The 19284-nt window shown below is 37.8% G+C and overlaps 2 protein-coding genes and 1 pseudogene across 2 annotated transcripts; 1 reads left to right on the top strand and 2 right to left on the bottom strand.

Annotated features, from left to right (window-relative positions):
* Nucleotides 1-5340: 5340 nt before the first annotated feature.
* Nucleotides 5341-8721, top strand: LOC137709795 (phosphatidylglycerophosphate phosphatase PTPMT1). Its single transcript, XM_068448779.2, has 6 exons — nucleotides 5341-6108; nucleotides 6530-6652; nucleotides 7027-7120; nucleotides 7662-7744; nucleotides 7852-7941; nucleotides 8199-8721. The coding sequence occupies exons 1-6, from the start codon at nucleotides 5887-5889 to the stop codon at nucleotides 8568-8570; spliced, it is 984 nt and encodes a 327-aa protein (XP_068304880.2). The 5' UTR covers nucleotides 5341-5886; the 3' UTR covers nucleotides 8571-8721.
* A 430-nt stretch (nucleotides 8722-9151) lies between these two features.
* On the bottom strand, nucleotides 9152-14753 carry LOC137709794 (uncharacterized). Its single transcript, XM_068448778.2, has 12 exons — nucleotides 14259-14753; nucleotides 12966-13050; nucleotides 12565-12616; nucleotides 12456-12476; nucleotides 12318-12371; nucleotides 11590-11640; nucleotides 11114-11176; nucleotides 10465-10530; nucleotides 10308-10346; nucleotides 10034-10156; nucleotides 9836-9928; nucleotides 9152-9727 (listed from the first exon to the last, which is right to left on the bottom strand). Exons 1-12 carry the CDS (start codon nucleotides 14338-14340, stop codon nucleotides 9353-9355), a joined length of 1104 nt encoding a protein of 367 aa, XP_068304879.2. The 5' UTR covers nucleotides 14341-14753; the 3' UTR covers nucleotides 9152-9352.
* Nucleotides 14754-18307: 3554 nt separating this feature from the next.
* On the bottom strand, nucleotides 18308-19246 carry LOC137709890 (cyclin-dependent kinase F-3 pseudogene; annotated as a pseudogene).
* Nucleotides 19247-19284: the final 38 nt, after the last annotated feature.

The following is a 19284-nucleotide window of genomic DNA, read 5'->3' as shown; positions in this document are numbered from 1 at the left end:
GTCACCAAAACAAACTTCGTCACCTCATCAAAGGCTTAGGCCTTGCTCCTAGGTTGAGAGGAGTCTTTTGGTGGTGGTCATCGATGGTGAAGCTCGCCGGAGCCACCGGAAAAATATTAAAGCATCCTCCAAAGTCATGGGCTTTGTGGCTTCAAACTAGAAAAATGGGAAAGAAATTTGGAAATCTAACACTGCAGTGATGTAGGGCTCGTCAAGGGATTTCCATGGACACCAAGATCACCCAAAACGGAGTTCATATGGAGGAGATATGAGCGAGTCAAGTTGTCGGGTCGGGTGGAGAAACCGAGTTGGCCGGTTCTCTCCTTCTCTCTTCCCTTCTTTCCCTCCTTTCCTTTTTCCTTTGTTGGCCGGTGCCATTCCTCCTTTCTCTCCTTTCTCTTCTCTCCTTCTCATCCCAACCGTCCACGTGTCATCATAGATAACGGCTTCAGAGATCTAGAGCCATCCAAATCAAGCCAAAATTTCAAAAAATGTCTTTAACTTTAAACGTTAATAACTCTTTCGTTATAACTCCGTTTCATGAGATCGAGCTTAATCCAAATATGCCAAGAAAGATGATAAAATATATGATGATAAAATACATCCTCGTATAATTACGTTTAGTCAACGGGGGACATTTTGGTCATTTCAATTTTCGAAAAAAAAATTCCACAAAATCATATATTTAAAATTTTTCAAGGTATTACAATATGCACACCACATGCACATCATATATACAGTACATGCACATGATAGCACAGAGCTGGAGATCAAGCAACGAGCTATTTTTCGCATTAATAAGAAACTATAACAGTAACCTATTGGTATAGTGAATACAATTAAAACATAATTGTTACGTGTATAAGGTTACAATGGCAATTTGAAATGTCTTGTTACGTATATCAACCACCGCTTAACCGTGCACGTGGAAAACATGATACTTGTTGTCGTTACTTTATGGACACACATGACCTTTGATGTCCTCTAAGCTTTTTCTTAATTTTATTTTTCGGCTCGGCCAATTAGGTTGTGGTCATACTCACTAAACTCTAGGGCTCTATGTACATGCATCATAACTAGTAGACAGTACCGCTTCTCATATTAAGTTGTAGCCATGCACTACACATGCACATTACGAAAAAAAATTTACAAATTTCTGCAATTGAATACTTGAACCAGAAATTGTTCCATCCCATGACACACCCTAACCCGGAATGTCAATTAGGACTCTGAATCAAGATGTGTTGGCCGACACCAGGAAGGTGACGAAGCCATAAAGTATAGTGATGTGGAAAATATGAATAAATTTAAACCTAAAAGTGCCTAAATACAAGAGTGCGCTGTGAGTGGGAATGAACTCAATTCACATGTGATGACAAAGTATTAGTATAGTACAGTAAAACAGGGTGAGAATTATACCATCAATGACAATCACCTACACTAAGATTTGCCATTAATCCTCGTCGGTATGAAAACTCTGCTACTAATACCTGGAGGAGTGAAAAATAAGGGTGAGTGGGCCTAAAAATAAAGTTTTAATAAAAACCTTTTGAAAGCGTTATAACCCCTCCCCGCAAAACCCGTATAGTTTCCAGAAAATAATTCTACTATGTAGATATCAAAACCAATGCACAAGAGCAGCGAAAATTGAAGTATGTCATGTCAATATCTCAGTAATAGTATGTCAATCGGAGTCACCTAATGTGACCTGTATGACTAGACCTGTAGCTCATCAATCTAGGCTAGCACACAAGTCGGAGTCACCTAGTGTGACCTGTATCAACAGGCTGGGTATAACTATGTACGCTCAAGTGCTACGATCACGTGAAGGTTGTGCGGTAATTTATGGGTCACCTACGAGTCAGAATCACTTATTGTGGTCTGTACGACAGGCTGGCACCAGACTTAGATCCAAGGTGAGTGTGCAATGTGGGAAGTGAACATTCACGTGAAGGCTGGCCCTAGCCCCAGGCGGGAGCACTAATATCGGGGTGCAGCCATGATGAGCTCTAAATAAATGTGTGCATACCAATGCAATACAACCCATTCAATCACATAATACTCACCTGAAGCTTACCTGAGTCTCCGTAGCATCACACAATACAATTCACAAGTGTAACAATGCAATATTTAAAATGTAAATTTACGACATGGCAAGCAAAGCATAGTTCCATATAAAAAAATGTTTCTAGAAACCGTAAAGTTTATATGTGTGTGTATATACACACACACACACGATCGTTGCCTAGAACAAATATTCAATCACGTCTCATTATTCTTATCGATAGAACACGTAACTTACATAAAACACATCCCCAAGGACGTTCTAGAATGATTTGAGACCCATTGACCAAAAGTCAACCGTCGGTCATAGATCAACGGTAGGTTTCATAACCCTACATAACCCGATCTGAAAGATCCACATCACAGCTTTCCAATCTGTGACTTCCAAAGATTCACATTATGCTTCTAAAACATCATACTAAAGTTTCATTACGATCCAACGGTCGGATCTTGCCAATTGTAAATTCAAGTGGCGGTCAACATTTTATTTTACGAACTTAGGAATCCAATTCGTGAAGATCCGCATGTCGGATTCCCGATCCATTAGTTCCTATTGCCCTTAAATATTTGAATAATAACCTACTAAATTTTGGTGACGATCCAACAGTTAGATCGTCGATTCAAATAAGGATCAAGTGGCAAACCTTAGCGAAATTGTGCCCAAACAATGGAATTTCGTTTATCAGACTTCACCTATGTAATTGGAGTATCAGACTTAGCATAGGAAAGTCAGGTGGGGTCTCGGCCCATGTGTTGCCGCTACATGCCGCCGCACATGGCGGTTGGGCTCCCCGACTCGCAGGAAAAATCAACTATTTCTAAAAATTCTTAAATGTCACAAAAATGAAGATCTCAATGAGTAGAGCAAGTTTCATACCTATGGCCAAGTCCAATTTGACCAGAAAAAGCCTCAAATCTCCACGAACCCGTCGGAAACGCTAGAAATAGGTGGTCTTGATTCGACTCCAAACAAGCTCCGACGCCCCAACCAATGCATGGGCTATGTTTCTGAGGTTGAGGAGAGTCTATTGGTGGTGGTGGTTGGCTGAGTTTGCTTCAAGAATGGCGGATCGCCGTCATAAGACCGGTCGCACCCACCGGTGCTATTCTCCATGGAATGAAACCAAATCTCATCGAGTTTGGGGTGGAATTCATAGCGAGGATGTCGTAGTGATGTTTACAAGTGATGGTTGGCCATGAAAAGCTAGGAAAACGCCATGAAAAGCATCGGAAAAGTCGGGGAACACCGGGTCGGAGACCAGATCACTACATGGAAACGGGTCGGGGTCCGATCGGCTACCTCCTCAACTTTCTCCTTTCCCTTCCTTTTTCTTCTCCCCCATTGGTTCTCTCATTTTCTCCTTTTCCTAATTGGTCTAGTTCCCCCTCCTTTCTCTCTTTTGTCTTCCATCTCCACCACCAATCTTTTCTTTCATTTAATCTGGCCCACACACGTGGCTTTCCAGATTTTGCTCCAAAAATCTGGAGCATTCCATAAAATAATAAATTTACAATCTTGCCTTCAACTTCATTCGTTAATAACTTCTTCATTATAACTCCAAATTACATTTCGTTTGCGCCCACGCGTTCGTAGCGATGAGTGGTACTAGGATACGCCAAGAAAATGGATGTTACGTGACTCGACAAGGCGGTCAACAAAAGTCAATGCATTTACCTCAAAGGTCATTTTCGAAATTTTACATTTTAAAATTAGGAAAACTAATGAAAAGTCAAAAAAAACTTCCCTTTTAATGAAAAGCCCTTTTTAAAGGTATAGTGAATAGTACTAGGGAAAGGTATAAATGTGGTTTTTCATTAAAAGTGAATAGTACCGGGAATGTTTTGTTAAACCTCCATTTAAAATTATAAAACCCGTAGTTTTTTGGGACAGGTCGTTACATTCTAGTTTTGTAGCACATCAAAAAGTAAAGTTTGTTCCACAACCCATAGACCCCAACATGAAACACAAATCCTAAATTAACGTCAAAGTATTAATTCATCTTACAAACAACCCATTTATTTCATAAATCAATGATGAAGGAACTTGGAACTAAACACCCTACCTTACTATGCTTGCCGAAGCTTAAGTCGCCCGAAAAAATGGAACTTTCTGGCAAAAACAAAAAATATGGTACAAAACCCAGCTCACTCTTCTCACCTTACTCTTGCATCCTTTTGTTAGAAATCAAAGTTATGAGGTCAACCCAAAACCCAACTCACTCGTCTCTGTGGTGATAGGTTATTTAGAAGATAGCTCATGTGATAAAATAAAATAAAAAATTAGAATTTAAACCTCATGGTGAAGACAGTTAACAAATTTAACTTAAAAGTGAGATTTTCATCTAATGCCCGTTAATTGCAGGGATAAATATTTAAATATGTATTTTTGCAAAATTCAATTCAAATTATCAAAAATAATCTAAACAATTCAATTCAAATTTCCAAAACCTTTATGCATCAGGTTCAACTTCTAGACAATTCAAAGTGCAGTTACGCACCTTGGAGGCAATTCAAAGTGCATTTCTAAACTTGATGCTGCATCCATTTTTCATTGCCTCCAAGATACTCAACACACTTTGAATTGTTTGGAAATCGAAACTTGATGCAAAATTTTTTTAGAAATTTCAATTGAATTGTTTAGAAATTGTTTGAAAATTTCATTTGAATTTTACAAAAATACATATTTACATATTTATTCCTGCATTTAATGGACATTGAATAAAAATTTTATTTTTAGGTTAAATTTGTTAACAGCCTTCACCATAAAAATTTAAACCCTAATTCTTTTACCATAAATACTATCTTTCGAGTACACTATTATAACGGCAACTGTTAACCCAATTTAGCCAACGTAAGAAAATGAGTTGAGCTCATAAGTTTAACAAGTGTGCGGTGTAGGGTAGTTTGTTTGCTGACACCCACGAAATTAAAAAACACCGATAGAAATAGAAAAATAGTCACATCATAATTTCAATTATCCTCTATATCTTGTCGACCAACGAGAGATTTTTCAGTATGATCGGCACACGTGATGTGGGCATACAAGGTGGTACACTACGTGTCACTATTCTAATGATGAGATATGTGTTTTAAAAATTTAATAACTTAAAAAATAAAATTTTCTATCACTTACATAAAAATACGTAGTGTATCACTTGCATTTCCGTCACAATTAAAAAATTTTCTCACCACCCTCCTAAATGCTCCTGATTCCCTCAAATTGCACCACGTGTCCCCTACTCACGTTTTTCAAACTCCCTCCTTTACCACCCCCGTGACTCTATCCCTTCCCTCCGTCTCCTTCTTTCTACGCTCTTCTTATTAATTTCTCTCTCTCTCGTTCGTCCGCTTTCAGAGTTTGTTGAGCGAAAGGTGGAGTAGAACCTCAGCCTATCCCACCTTCAAGCAATTTCTTATTTTTTAGGGTTAGGGTTTCCCCCAGATCTCACCAATTCCCATTTGATCCCCCCAACTTTCATCGATCCTTGATCGCATCCCTCATCGTATTCATCGTCTCTCCCTTTCTCTCCGATCGTCTCCCTTTTCGTAAATTATGGTCGCGAGCTTTTCCATGGTTTGCAGTCTCTCCGTTATCAAATCGAATTCGCTCCCGATCCTTTGTTCCTCTCACTGTTGCAGAAATTATAGGTTTTCTCGTATGATCCTGTAATTTTTTTTGGTACAAAAAAGAAAATTTTAGGGTTTTAATGGGGCTTTTTGTGTAAATGGTTGTTTGTATGTAAATACTTGGGAAAAATTTAGGGTTCTCTGTTGAATTTGTGTGTAATTGTGATTGATTGTGTTGGGTTTGAATCTGAGGCTATGTATATTGAGGAATTGAAAGGAGGAGAAGTTGGAAGTGGGGAAAAGGGGAATTTGTCCCCTGGAAATAGAGATTTTGAAAGCAGGAGTATCACACGGTCGGATGCGAAGCGGGTTTTGATCGGTGCAGGAGCTCGTGCGTTGTTTTACCCGACTCTGCTTTACAATGTTATTAGGAATAAGCTGCAGGCTGAGTTTCGGTGGTGGGATAAGGTTGATGAGGTACAAATTCATTTTATTGTTCTATTTTTGTATTTATGTATTTGTCATGTGTATTTTACAATGTGTATAGATTGGTTTCGCTTGCCATATAGTATATACGTTTAGGTGTTGGGTTTGATTTAGATTCTGAGTTCGATTCGATAGTTCTTACGAGTACTTTATGACTGTGAACTTATCTCTTATTAATGTAATTCATGAATGGGGTTTATGTGATTCTTTGTGTGCGGTGATGTTAGCTTGGAATTCTTTTCTTAGCTGATAGTTTATGTAATAATGTAGACCCAGTAAATTATCTTCAAACAAAAAATTTTGCTTATGTAAACATGTGGCTTTTTCTTCTGCGAGTGTTTATAAGATCTATTGTTGATTTTTTTTTTTTTTTTTTTTCCCTCTGTCTGAATTCTAATAATTTTATTTCCAGTTTGTATTGTTAGGTGCAGTTCCATTCCCTACTGACGTACCTCGCTTAAAGGATGTCGGAGTTGGTGGAGTCATAACACTTAATGAGCCATACGAGACTCTGGTTCCAACATCTCTTTATCATGTTAGTGGTTTTCCTTGTAGTCATGTTACACCACAGAATCATTCTTGAGATTTGTATTGTGAGAGTTCACTTGCTTTTGGAGATTAGTTGATGCATTTTTCTCTCAGATGAAATGGTGTTGCTGTTTGTGAGGATATCTATTTTTTTTTGTATGACATATTTAATACCTGACAGATTAACTGGTGTTTTCTGTAATATTGTTATGTATTAATTATGAATTATGTGGATTAAAATTGACTTGGTTCATGTCTGTACTGGACCAAAACTTGGGGATTTGTTTTATGTTTTTCTTATACTTTGTGTTTGTGGTCTACCGTGTTTCCCAGTAGTTTATGTTACCATATTTTTATGCGTTTCTATTAAATTTGTGGCAGTCTCATGGCATTAACCATCTGGTGATTCCTACAAGAGACTACTGCTTTGCACCATCACTCAGTGATGCATGTCGTGCTGTAGACTTCATTCATGGTAAGCATTCTTGGAACCTGATTTGATCATCTTGGAAGGCCTGTTATTGGCTAGATACGGTTGACATGTTAGGAAACTTTTAAAGCTGAATACAATCATCCAGCATAAGTTATGATGTATGGTGGTGGTCCTATATTTTTCCAGTGTAAATAAGTTATGATGTATGGTGGTGGTCGTCAAATATTATAGACCATCTAACCTGCCTCGTGTTTTATCAGTCAAAATTTTAGAAACTTAAAAAGAGATGATTTTCATTGACTCTTTTTCTTTTGGTCATTTTTAAGCTGCTTAGTGGTGTTTGTTGTTGAAATTTACTCTTTAAGGGTAAATATAAAAAAATTATTTGATTTATTTCATCTGTACTTGTTTAATTTTCATTAAGGACTAGGAGGTTTAGTGTTAAGTCATTATATATATCCTGGGATCGAACTTGTCATTTTCGTGTAAATGGTTGATAGTAGTCTAGGATAAGATTTTGTTTTTTCTCCTAAGAAGACTTTATCTGATATATTTCTTTGTCATTTTGGTTTTTATCGTGAAGAAAATGCATTAAGTGGACAGACAACATATGTTCACTGTAAAGCTGGACGGGGGCGTAGTACGACCATTGTAATCTGTTACCTGGTTAGTACTAGGCTCTGAAATTACCAATAACTCCGAGGATTGCCAGCTTTACTGATCTTTTTCTTTTTTCTGTTTTTTTTATTTTTTTTTATTTTTTTTTTATATAGGTCCATCACAAGCAGATGACACCTGAATCTGCTTATGATTATCTAAAGTCAATTCGGCCGAGGGTGCTTTTAGCCTCTGCTCAGTGGCAGGTAACTTGTACAACTTATCTGTGATTTGCACTCGCATTGGGGGCTGATATGCCTCACTGCTGTTTCATGCCTTTTCATTCTGTTGCTCCCCCTGGTGTAGTGAGAAACATTGGATTTACATTTTTGTTGTTAAATCAATATCAGTGTGCGAACAATTTGCTTGTAATACTAAATTTACACCTGATCTGTGGCATGATCTAATTCTACCCTTGAATTTGACTTTTCCTGATCTCCTATTTGATGGTTCCTTTTTTCAGGCTGTCCAGGAATACTACTACTTAATGGTGAAGAAAGCTTTTGTTTACAGTCACCTGCCAGATCTGATGATGACACCGCTTCAGTCTGCTTCCTCACACAATCTAGTTGCATTTGATGAAGGCTCTGTGGTAGTGGTAACAGAATCAGATCTTGAAGGATATGATGCAAGTTTCCAGTCTGGCGCCGTGGGAAGTGAGATTTGGGCGGACTTAAGTGTGGTTTATCGGGTGCGAGTAGCCGGTCAGGCAGCTCTTGCAAGAATCTCATGTATGTGGCTCCGCTTCGGTGCCCACCAGAAGATATCAGGAGAGAATTCGGGCAGGAGGGCTGATCGTCTGAGCGGCGTTAGTGTGGAGATACAAGTCTACTGAGGCGAAGCCTTAGAAAATGCATACAAGTTGTTTGCTAAGCTTTTATTTTTCTTTATACTTTATCGTACAGAAAGTGGGAATAATTGAGTAAAATTGAGTCGCTACTTCTACCTTGAATTGAAATGAAGGAAAGTTGTGCATTTTGGTTCAATTATATGGTACATCAACAACAACAAAGCTTTTTTCCAAAGTGGGGTCAGCTATATGAATCCGAAAACACTATTGTGCTTGGTTCTGTGTCATGTCTTCCGTTAGATCTAAGTACTTCTAGTCTTTTCTTAAGAGTCTCTTCCAAAGTCTTCCTAAAGTCTTTCTCTATTCCTTCGGTCCTGAACCTCTGTCTTGTAAGGTTCAATTATATAATGATGCATAAAATTCACTAGAAAGTGATCCGTCTTGTATTCTATTGGAGATACAGAATATATCATCTCTCCCCGAATTCATGCAAACAAATGCTGCCTCGAACATTTATTTGGTAACCAAATTAAGTAGCACACAAACACGTACGGTTTGTAATTCAAGTGGTTTAGAGCGATTCCAGTAAGGTGTAAGGCGTATGCATGCGGAATATCAAGTGCGTGTTTATGCTGAACGCAATTTTATTTACCAAGATCTGTCCTTTGCATAATTTTGTACAGAATAACTTAACCACATATTAGCAGGGTTTCAGTCACATAGGCATGGAATAAATTGCAATTATTGTACAAATAAATCATCCCCACCCACAAACCCCAGTGTAATTCTTGATTTAGTAGTTTGAGTTACTTCGTAATTAAGGTTCATCAAGGCCGAGGGAGTGACTTGTCCTCTGTGAGTCCAAGAAGTTCACTGAACAAATTCTTGACTGGTAAGGGCCACCTGTACGACAACGACCCTTCCGGTACATCTTCAGTTGATGCTCTCTCATCAAAATCAGGCATTACTTGCAATTTCTCATTGCTTTCCACAAATCCATGTTCAACTCCACTTGCCCTGGTATAACTTGCTTTCTTGTTTCCATCCATTGTCGACGCTGAATCTTGCAAGTAGGGCACCACGTGCTTCTTCATGTCACTGGTGGAGATTCCGAGATGACCTCCTGCAACGCTAATGTACTTGACCCTCCCAGCTTCATCCAAGTTTCTCAAACCGATCCAGTCCTCAGTAAACAGATCGGTCTGCATAAAAGTGAAAGCAAAGAAGATGCATATGCTTAATTGTAAATGCAAATCTTCTAATGCATCGAGTCTCTAACACTAGTATTAGTATTATTGCACTTCTGTTACCTGTTGTGGACTTAAAATTGATTTGAAGCTATCATCTTCGTAATATCCAAACCACGCGGTCTCCTTCGGTATCAAAACAGTGTCATGCTCAAACTGCAGAAATACGAAATTAACATGGAAATAATGTACATGCTTACTTGGCTAATTATTCTGAGGATCTAAGAAATGTTACCAAAGATATATATTTTTCCAACTTACCATGATAAGCACCAGGTTCTGTAAGCTACTAAACCTTTCCTTGTAAGTCGAGTTTTTCTCACCAGGGAGTTCGTTGTTGAGCTTCGGAAGAAACTTGCATTTCCCTAAATAATCAGACATTGCCTGGAAAGAAACTGTTGATCAGGATGAAGCAGACAGCTGATTCCATCGAATTTACGATTGCAAGGTTACTTGATATATTTATAACATAGGTATACGAAGTAAAAACACCTCATTAAATGTATCGAATGTTTCATTTCTAGCCACTACTCACATTTGGTAATTTAAGATAACCGCTGGGAGCCAAGTGTTCCTGCATTTTCAGAATCACAATCAAGATGGTGAGGCCCCATCAGAAATATACCTAGGAGAACGAAAGTTGAAACCGTAATAGAGACAAGAAGAAAGAATCGGCAGAATTAGATGCGTACTTGAATATAGTCAGTGTAGATCTCTGATTTGAGTAGCTTATTCACAATGATGCAAAATATACCAGACTGCTGAGGCACAAAAACAAAGCCCCTTAGCATCATCAACATATCTCAAATAGGTCATAGAGTATTTCCAACCAAGTTTGAAGTGTTCCTCGATAGTTATATACCTTACGACTCTTAATTTGATACATATTTTGATATAAACATTAAAGTTCTGCAAAAATCTCACAAATATATAAATACGCCGCAAAATCAGCAAAGTACAGTTAAGTAAATGACCAGAATATCAGTGGGATCTTTGTATTGAAGATTTCACTCTTAGATGTACTTCATACAAAATGCTTTCAAAATATTCTCATCTTATGTAATTGAAAGAATGACGTAGGAAATACTGTTTGTTGCAACCATGTGCGACAAAGTACTGTAGAAAGTGCTAATCCTCTCTTGTATAATAGCATAAACTTTCCCCTATACATAAATATATAGTTCTTTTAGGCGAGAAGCAGGCCGGTACCATATACTACTACAATTGGGAAGATGAAACATCAAGCTTACTAGGATGGTACTTTGTAAGCAATATCCGACTATGCAAGTTCAATTGTAATTTATATATATGTACATTCCACGATGATAGTATGATACTTACACCGCAGAGAGGCACAGAAGCAGTACCCGCATGAGGTCCTCCTAAAGAGATAAAGTTCTTGACCTGTTTCAATAATGGAAAAAACAAAAATTTTCATATCGTCAACTCTGCTTATTTTAGGAAATGAAACATCATCCTGTGCGAGCATTAAACCAAAGAAACAATGATACGGAAGAAAGATCTATAAACCTAATAAAGCATTTGCCTATAAACCACACCACAGAAAAATGCGACTAAAAATTTCTCTGAGACCAGAAATAATCCTAAGAGCTATTACGTCACACCAAAATAATATAAGAAAATCCTAAAGAACTTATAACACCATTCCTTATGCATTTTTAAAGAGTTGGATACATGTAGCTCACTGCATGTATGATAACTGAATTCAATTTTTGTTATTATAACAAAACATGTAGTCACTTGAAAACCAGTGGAGAAAACTTGAAATTAGCAGAGTTAGTTAAATTGAATCTTACAGGCGGTCCATCGACGCAAAATTCTACCACACCTCGGCCTATCAAATTGCCCTGTCAAATTAAAAAGAAAAAGTTATGAGAAAGAACCGATTGAGCAGAGTTACATGAGCATCAGAACTCAAAATTATAAGATACAATTCATTTACTCATAAGCATTGAGGTATTGAAAAAACAATCAGACATGGTGAAAAAATTGTCATAGATCAAACGACAACGACAGCTACATAATATAAAATAATTGCATTATCCACAATGAAAACTACCTCCATCAGAACATAAAAATGGAAAACAATAGAAAATAAAATGTAATGCCAGATAATGCCACATATAGCAACAAGGCCATGAGCCAGTAGCTAAACTTGGGAATAAAATAGCATCTAATAAGGACAACATTGAAACGTAACGACAACTTAACTGATGGGCAGAACAATGACAAATGTTCTAAAATACAGTCATAGACGCCAAGAATCATTAGGGTGAAGATGGCGGATGATATCACCTCAAGGAGTGATTTGATTCAAATACAAAATACATAAATAAGGACCAGTTAGGTGGATGAGGAAGAAAGGACGTGATGACATGTATTTACTAAGAGAAATGGTGAGGAAGGATGTCAATATGTTATTCCGGCCATGGTAACTTAATTTGTGGAGTTGAGTTGAGTTGATAAAAAATCTAATTTACTATAAATATACGTGAGAAACAGAAAGATCCAATCATAATAATACCTGGGAGAGACCAACAATGTTGTAACCTTGTCTCAGTTCTTCCTTTTCTTTAACCTGTAGTTGTAGTAACAAAGTCAAAAGTCACAGAAACTTCAAAAGCCAGACCAACATTATACGGTAACAGGAAAACTTCACCACCTTATCACAAACGATTCTGGTCTGCAAACATGTAGAACATAAGTCAGATTACAAGTGGAAATCAAGAACCATCAATAAAATGACAAGCCTTGATTTTTTTAGTTTTTACCTGTTCATCAAGAGGTAAAAACCAGGAATCCCACGTTCCATCCCCAACTTCTCTGCAGGAAGGTAAATCAAGCAATATTAATGGAAAAATACACTACATACTACATATGTCCCCCAAGAATTGAAAAAAAAAAAAACGTGTAAGAGACCATAAGGGTGGACTTCCCATTTACACATCACCAAGAGTATTTAAATCAGGTTGTATCTTATCATACTGTTCTATAAACTCAAGAAGGCAAAACCATATGTTAAATAAATCTCAGGATCAGAACTTGACATGAACATATATAAAAGTTGTTAAAAACAATGTGATGAATAAACTCTGAGCAATCAGCTCTAGAAGGATAACATATAGCAATGGGAAAAAGTAAGCAGGCTTGAGAAGAAAATAATGGACCATACATGCAATATCCTTCAGTACCAGAAAAGTTGCTCAGTTGCTTGGTAAACTGTTTAACTCCTTTATTAGAGCACTGATCTCCAATGCCTGTCATGATGAATGAAGCATTAGAATGCAGAAAGAGCGTAAGTATGCAATAGTAAATAATGGTAAGAGAAGAAATGAATTCTTAGTTTCAATGATCTACAAAGTTAACAAAATCCAGGAAAGAACCACTCAAATATATAAAGGCCGGGAGACTAAAAGAAGAACTAAAATGGATGATGTTCATAATCCAACCAAAAACACTTGACAAGTAATATTAGATTGACCAAATTCAAAGGAAACTAGGTATCGCTATAAATGTCAAACTTCTTTTCAAACATACAACACAGAACACTTGCACTATTCCAAAATTTTCTTTGTGAGGTCATTCTCATGGATCAAGATTGAATCAGTACATTAGATTATGCAGAGTTTATTGAATGCACTAGTTAATTAGCTAACATGGAGGTTCTGAGACAATCATCAAATGAAAAATATATCATACTACCTATGCTTCACAAAAGCACATTGGGTTCATTTTCAAACTCAGACAGACTAACTCTCTCTTGAGAGACTACTTACCACTTGAATTATAATTTTAGAGGCTGGTTTACATGCCAAATCTTCCTCGTAATTCGAATTATTCTGCTGCAGTTAGATGTGGCATGCCCAGGCAAGCAACAAATATAGTGGTAACCATCCAGCAGCAGTTTTTATTATCTTTTTTGGCTCAACGTGCTATTTTGTTTTGTAATTTTCTCAGCAGTTTTTCTTGGTGATTAACTTCAAAAAGAATCTATTTGGTTCATGCTACAGAAAGAAAAAGTAACAGCCGTTTGTATCTCTGTGTTCAATTATGTTCCTCAGCCGTTTGTAACAGTTATTTAATATGTAAGATTTTTTACCACACAGAAAAATGCAGAAAATAGAACTTTGAGAAGATTTCTTCCACATATAGATTCAGTCCATGAATCCATGCATTGCATCCGATGGCATTTGGATATTAGTATCTAATTGAACATCTTCGGTAAAATGGTCATAATCAAGTTCCTAATTAGTTCTAAAAACCCTTCTCTAATAAAGCAAATTACAGCAACCCACCATTATTTAGCATCAATTAATCAACTTTTGTACAGAAAATAACAATAATATCAAAACCCCATAAAAATAAAGCAAAACCCAGATACAAAAACAGATTTATCAAACAAAATATGAATAATTTCTTTAAAAGGAAAATTGACAAGTATGAAACAGAAAGAGCAGGAAATTACCATGGAGGACTATGAAGGGTACGGAAAGTGAAGTTGGGATGGATATCAAAGCCACGATGAAGACGACGACCAACTCCATCATCTTCTCTTCTGGATTGCAGTCTGAAAATTCTTTCTTCTTTTTTATTTTTATTTTTATAGATCAAATATTAAATATCTTAATATTTGTCTAGGGTAGGGTAATAGTAATGGAGGTTGGTGAGAAGCTTAATACATGGAGGCACAAGTGGGAAGAGCGGCGGCAGCGGTTGGCTTTTGCTCGCCTGAATTTATTGACGATTATCTAGTTTGCTTCTTGAAGTCACCGATTGATGATCTGCCAAAAAACCAGAGATTAAATACGATTAAAGTCGCCAATTGGTGATTTGCGTTGTCAGACTGTCGGTCCCTACGAGTGGGAGGTACGGTTTTTGCTTATTGTTATATGGTCTCTAGCCATGTCAACAAATTTTACAAATGCCATAATATATTAGAGGAAATTAGATTTCGTCCCCCATCTTCCAAGGAATGAGTGACGTTTGAATTTAATAATGTCATGTCCTGTGTAATTTTTTTTCTTCTTATGATATGATATTATTGGATCAGAACACTATAATGATGGTGAATTCATTTCATGTAAATTGTTCTTTTCGCTAAGGATGGAACTCGGGCAGGCTTGATGCTCAATCCAACCCTAACCTGACATTCACATTTCGAACTTAGGTTGGGTTAGCGTTCATCAGGGTTGTTGGTGCTATTGAGCTTGTTCCTTCTCTATCTCTTACTCAAAATATTATTCGTATGGGAAGATGGTTTTTCTTCTATTTTTTTCTACCACTTTTCTAGACTTGGCTACATAGATTTTAGAGATGCATCTTCCAATTGATGAGGATAAGGACATGTTAATTTGGAAAGCTTCTACATTTGGAGTTTTTTAGTTCTTATATGATTTGTCCTCGATTTCATGTTAAGAGTTGGGCTTCTATTATTTGGTGTCCTTTCATTCCACCTCGCTACTCTATTTTAGTTTGGAGGATTCTTTTCAAAAAGCTCTCAATAAAGGATCAACTTCAACAACGAAGTATACCTCTGGTTCCAATATGCTAACTACATTACAAGAATTCTGAATCTATTTAGCACTTATTTTTTAGTTGTGGATTTGCACAACGTACTTGGTGTTGGCTTGCAATTCAATTTGCCACTATTCTTCTACTTATGGGCTCCTTCTTGGATTTATGGCTTGCTTTTGTGTAAAAGTGGTTTCTCCACAACTTCACAATGTCTGGCTAGCATCATGGTTTTTCTTATTAATGGCTACTTGGAAGATGTGTAATAAAGTGAAGTTTGAAAGTAAGCCTCATTGCTTTTCACACCTTTGTCATTCCACTTTGGCGTGGATTAGGTACGTTGGAGTTTTCACTCCTGGGCATGTACGTAGTATTTTGGATAAACAACTTTTAGTCTCTCTTGGAATCTCAACAGGGTCCTGTAAAGCTCCTTCTATAGTCCATGTTCTTTGGCATCTCCTTCCATTTTCTTGGGTCAAAGTGAATACTGATGGCCTTGCTAAAGGTAATCTCGTTCCCACGGCTTGTGGTGGGCTTTTCCGAGATTTTGCAGGTTATTTTCTTGGTGGTTTTTCCTAAGCTCAGGGCATTGTACTTCTTTCTATGTGAAACCTCATGCTGTCATCCTTGATGTGGAGTAGGCTCACGATCAGGGTTGGAAAATTTTATGGCTTGAAAGTGACTCTTCTAGCGTGATATCTTATTTTGCTTTTGGTTATTTTTCTCCTCCTTGGTCACTCCAGACCTGTTGGAAAAATTGTATTTGTCGATTACAGAACATGATATTCCATTGCTCTTATACAATTCGAGAAGGAAAGGCAGTTATTGACAAATTAGCCAATTTAGAGCTTCTCTCGTCTTCACTTGTTTGGCACGCAGATCCTCTTATAGAGATTTTTCCTTTTCTGCATTTAGATTTCTTGGGCATGCTGGCCTATAGGTTTGCCTCCCCTTCTTAATGTGTGATTTTCTTTTTACCTAATCTTTTTGGATTTTCCTTTTTTGTTTTGCAGCTTGTCTTGCAGGTTCCTACATTTAAGGTTTTATTTTAGAAGGGTTTGGTCCCTTATCCACCCCTCTTTTTCTTGTATTTTCTTTCTCAAGGGAGGTAAGGTTTATGTCCCCCTCTTTTTTCTTGTATGCTATTTTTCAAGAGGGGTAAGGTGTATGTCCCCCTCTTTCTTTCTTTTTTTCTTGTTTTTGTTTTTTCTTACTTTATGAAGGTAAGGTTTATGTTCCCCCTGATTAGGTGTAACTTCTTTTTTTTTTTTTTTTTTTTTTCATATCAATAAATTTATCTCGTATCGCTGAGGTTTTTGAAAAAAAAAAAAAAAAAACACAAAAGTTAAACCTAGTTTTCATCAATCGGATACCATACCAATTGCTTGGATGCGTTTGAAAGCCTCTAGATGACTTGGAGAAAAAAGTCTTTTTAGGTGTTTTTGTAACAAATGGTCCATCGCATGGTAGATTCACAATCCACTGCCTTGATCCACTTGGCTACATCCGCCCCGCCCCCACCCCCACATAGGTTTAAGTCTCTATCTAGGATCGTCAGAAAAAAAATTCAAAATATTCGTGGGCAGAAGCAGCGGCTGACGTTCTACACGAGGCAATGTGAAAACGGACCAGGAGGGGCAAGCCATATTTTGTTCTTGGATGTGTCGTTGTTATAACGGTAATTGACCTACGCTATCGTATAATAACTTACCTTTTATTTTTATGTTAACAGGTTTGGTTGTCTGCAAGAACTAACCTCAAACAACCAATCAATGGAAGGGAGGGACAGAAACCAGCTCTCGTAAAATGGAACTTGCAGGAACTGCGCTTGAAACTGAACCAAATAGACGTCGCGGGCATTGGTGGTAAAGTTTGTAGTTTATTAGAAGGGGAAAATGTAATTGATGACACAGTGGGCTCATCAAAAGACGAACTTGCTTAAGTATGTCGACAAGAAGATTGAGAAGAAGGGGAAAACGTATTTGATGACACGTACTGAAATGTTGGAAGGCTAATCGAAACGAAAGAGTTGAAGTGGAAATTCAGGAACTAAATGATCAGTTCAATCAAGGGAGTCCGTGCACCAGAACGCAAGACATAAACTTGAGGTATGTCCGAACCGAAGCAACTGTATTTGACAAGTCCAGAGAAAAACACCGTAAAGAGGGAATTAGATCCGGAGTTTCAGTACGAACAAAAAGGAAAAAAGACAAGGAAAGTCGGGGAGGAAATAAATGAAATACAAGGAGAATCTCCTCCCTGATGCAGTTGCTGCAGGCATTTTTGGATGAAATTATTATATCAGTTGAGGAGGGCGTTGAACCTATCTACCAGTGTGTCTGCATTTATTAATTAATACCCCCTCCTTGCAAATTACTGCATTACATGGACGAATTCTTGGGTGCGAACGACCAGACCACATGACAAAATGCCCTACCCCCGTTCTTTTGGTCCCACCCCCTTGTGTCTTGCGCCAATATAAAAGCATTTGGACTAAAGAGTTCCTCCTATGTGTATGTGGTGTAGCTGGTTTTCACTTTTGATCATCCCATGTAAAGAAAAACTCTTTCCTTATGTTTGAGATTGTTGAAACTTATGAGAGTTGTGCATTCATGTTTACATGTAGTTCCACTCTAAATATAATGTTGTCTTATATTGCGTGGTTCTACTTCTCAATTACACCGAGGCTTTAATGACAAACTTCCACATTGTATAGGTGCAGTTCCTAAAATATTACTTGGAGGACAATGTCGGTGACACTGTTACGAGGCCCTTTGTGATAAATCTCAACACACCAATGTGACTCATTGAAATGAATTGGTAGCTATTTATTGCAGATTAATGAGAGCTTACAAAAATTGTATAATACATACATTACTTGCACTGGGCTTGCTGCCACTCTTTAACTTTGAACATTCAAATAAACTAGTCGTTAAAACAACATGTGTAGCTTTTGAAAGCTAATGAATCGATAGCAATTAACTACCATTAGTCGTGTCAAATCTACACGAAAATAAGAGAATTGGATGCAAGCAGAATATTGCTTTGTCTCAAAGGGATGGCGTGTGAAATCTTGTGGTTGCCAACGAAGAAGGGATGCTTGAGTGCTTCAGCAGCAGTAGGCCTTGCGGAAGGGTCCCAAGAACAAAGGGAAGAAATCAGCCGGATGGCAGATCTGCTTGCGGAAGGAACCATCGCAGATAGACCAACACTGCGAAATTGTGGAAACTCATAGTTCAAGTTTTGGGCAAGAATATATCCCTCTGGCCATGTATCCCAAGTTGGGCTGCCAATGACGCTGCAAATCTTGAACATCTGATCATCAGCACTTTGACCGGGAAACAGAGTCCGGAATGAAAACAGCTCTGCGATGATGGCGCCCATTGCCCACATATCGACATTAGGACCGTAGAGGCCTGACTGAAGCAACACCTCAGGAGCTCGATAAGGGCGAGTGGTGGCGTAGTCTGTATAGGGAGGGGGTGAATCGATCTCCATAGCAGAACCCAAATCTGCAATCTTGACCACATGGGAACCATCGTTAACCAAGACGTTAGCGGGCTTCAAATCACGGTGGAAATAGCCATTTCTGTGCACATAATCCAGGCCATGAAACATCTTAAAGGAGATGCTTCGAACTTCATCCTCGGTGAATTTGGTTTGCCTTTTGACCATGTGATCAAGGAGACTGCTCTGCATATACTCGAAGACAAGGAATGCAGAATCGCATTTGGTGAAGACACTCTTCAACTGGACAAGGTTGGGATGCTTGAGCTTGGAAAGGGACTGAACTTCCGGTAGTGTTAGACACTGCTCAATGGAACTGAATCTCACCCTCAGATACTTGATTGCAACAATTTTACCCGTCGGTTTGTGCTACGCCTTAAATACCGTCCCGAAAGATCCACTGCCTAGTTCCTCAAGAACCAAAAACTCGTCCATGATCCGGTCTTAACTCTTAAGGAACTGAACCTCAAAAG

Source organism: Pyrus communis, chromosome 6 (assembly GCF_041283825.1).
Source record: "Pyrus communis isolate YQ-2024b chromosome 6, ASM4128382v1, whole genome shotgun sequence".
In the NCBI taxonomy this organism is placed as follows: Eukaryota; Viridiplantae; Streptophyta; class Magnoliopsida; order Rosales; family Rosaceae; genus Pyrus; species Pyrus communis.
Note: the sequence above shows the minus strand (reverse complement) of the source record. Positions and strands in the feature narration are given on the sequence as shown.

Bases quoted from the DNA above. Each gene is read 5' to 3' on its own strand.
- LOC137709795 (XM_068448779.2), top strand. From the start codon at position 5,887: ATGTATATTGAGGAATTGAAAGGAGGAGAAGTTGGAAGTGGGGAAAAG. The intron at 6,109-6,529 runs GTACAAATTCAT...TTTTATTTCCAG, and splicing joins GGTGGGATAAGGTTGATGAG to TTTGTATTGTTAGGTGCAGT. The intron at 7,121-7,661 runs GTAAGCATTCTT...TTTATCGTGAAG, and splicing joins TGCTGTAGACTTCATTCATG to AAAATGCATTAAGTGGACAG.
- LOC137709794 (XM_068448778.2), bottom strand. From the start codon at position 14,340: ATGATGGAGTTGGTCGTCGTCTTCATCGTGGCTTTGATATCCATCCCA. The intron at 12,372-12,455 runs GTGGTGAAGTTT...CTACAACTACAG, and splicing joins CCAGAATCGTTTGTGATAAG to GTTAAAGAAAAGGAAGAACT. The intron at 10,157-10,307 runs GTGAGTAGTGGC...GTTTCTTTCCAG, and splicing joins GTTATCTTAAATTACCAAAT to GCAATGTCTGATTATTTAGG.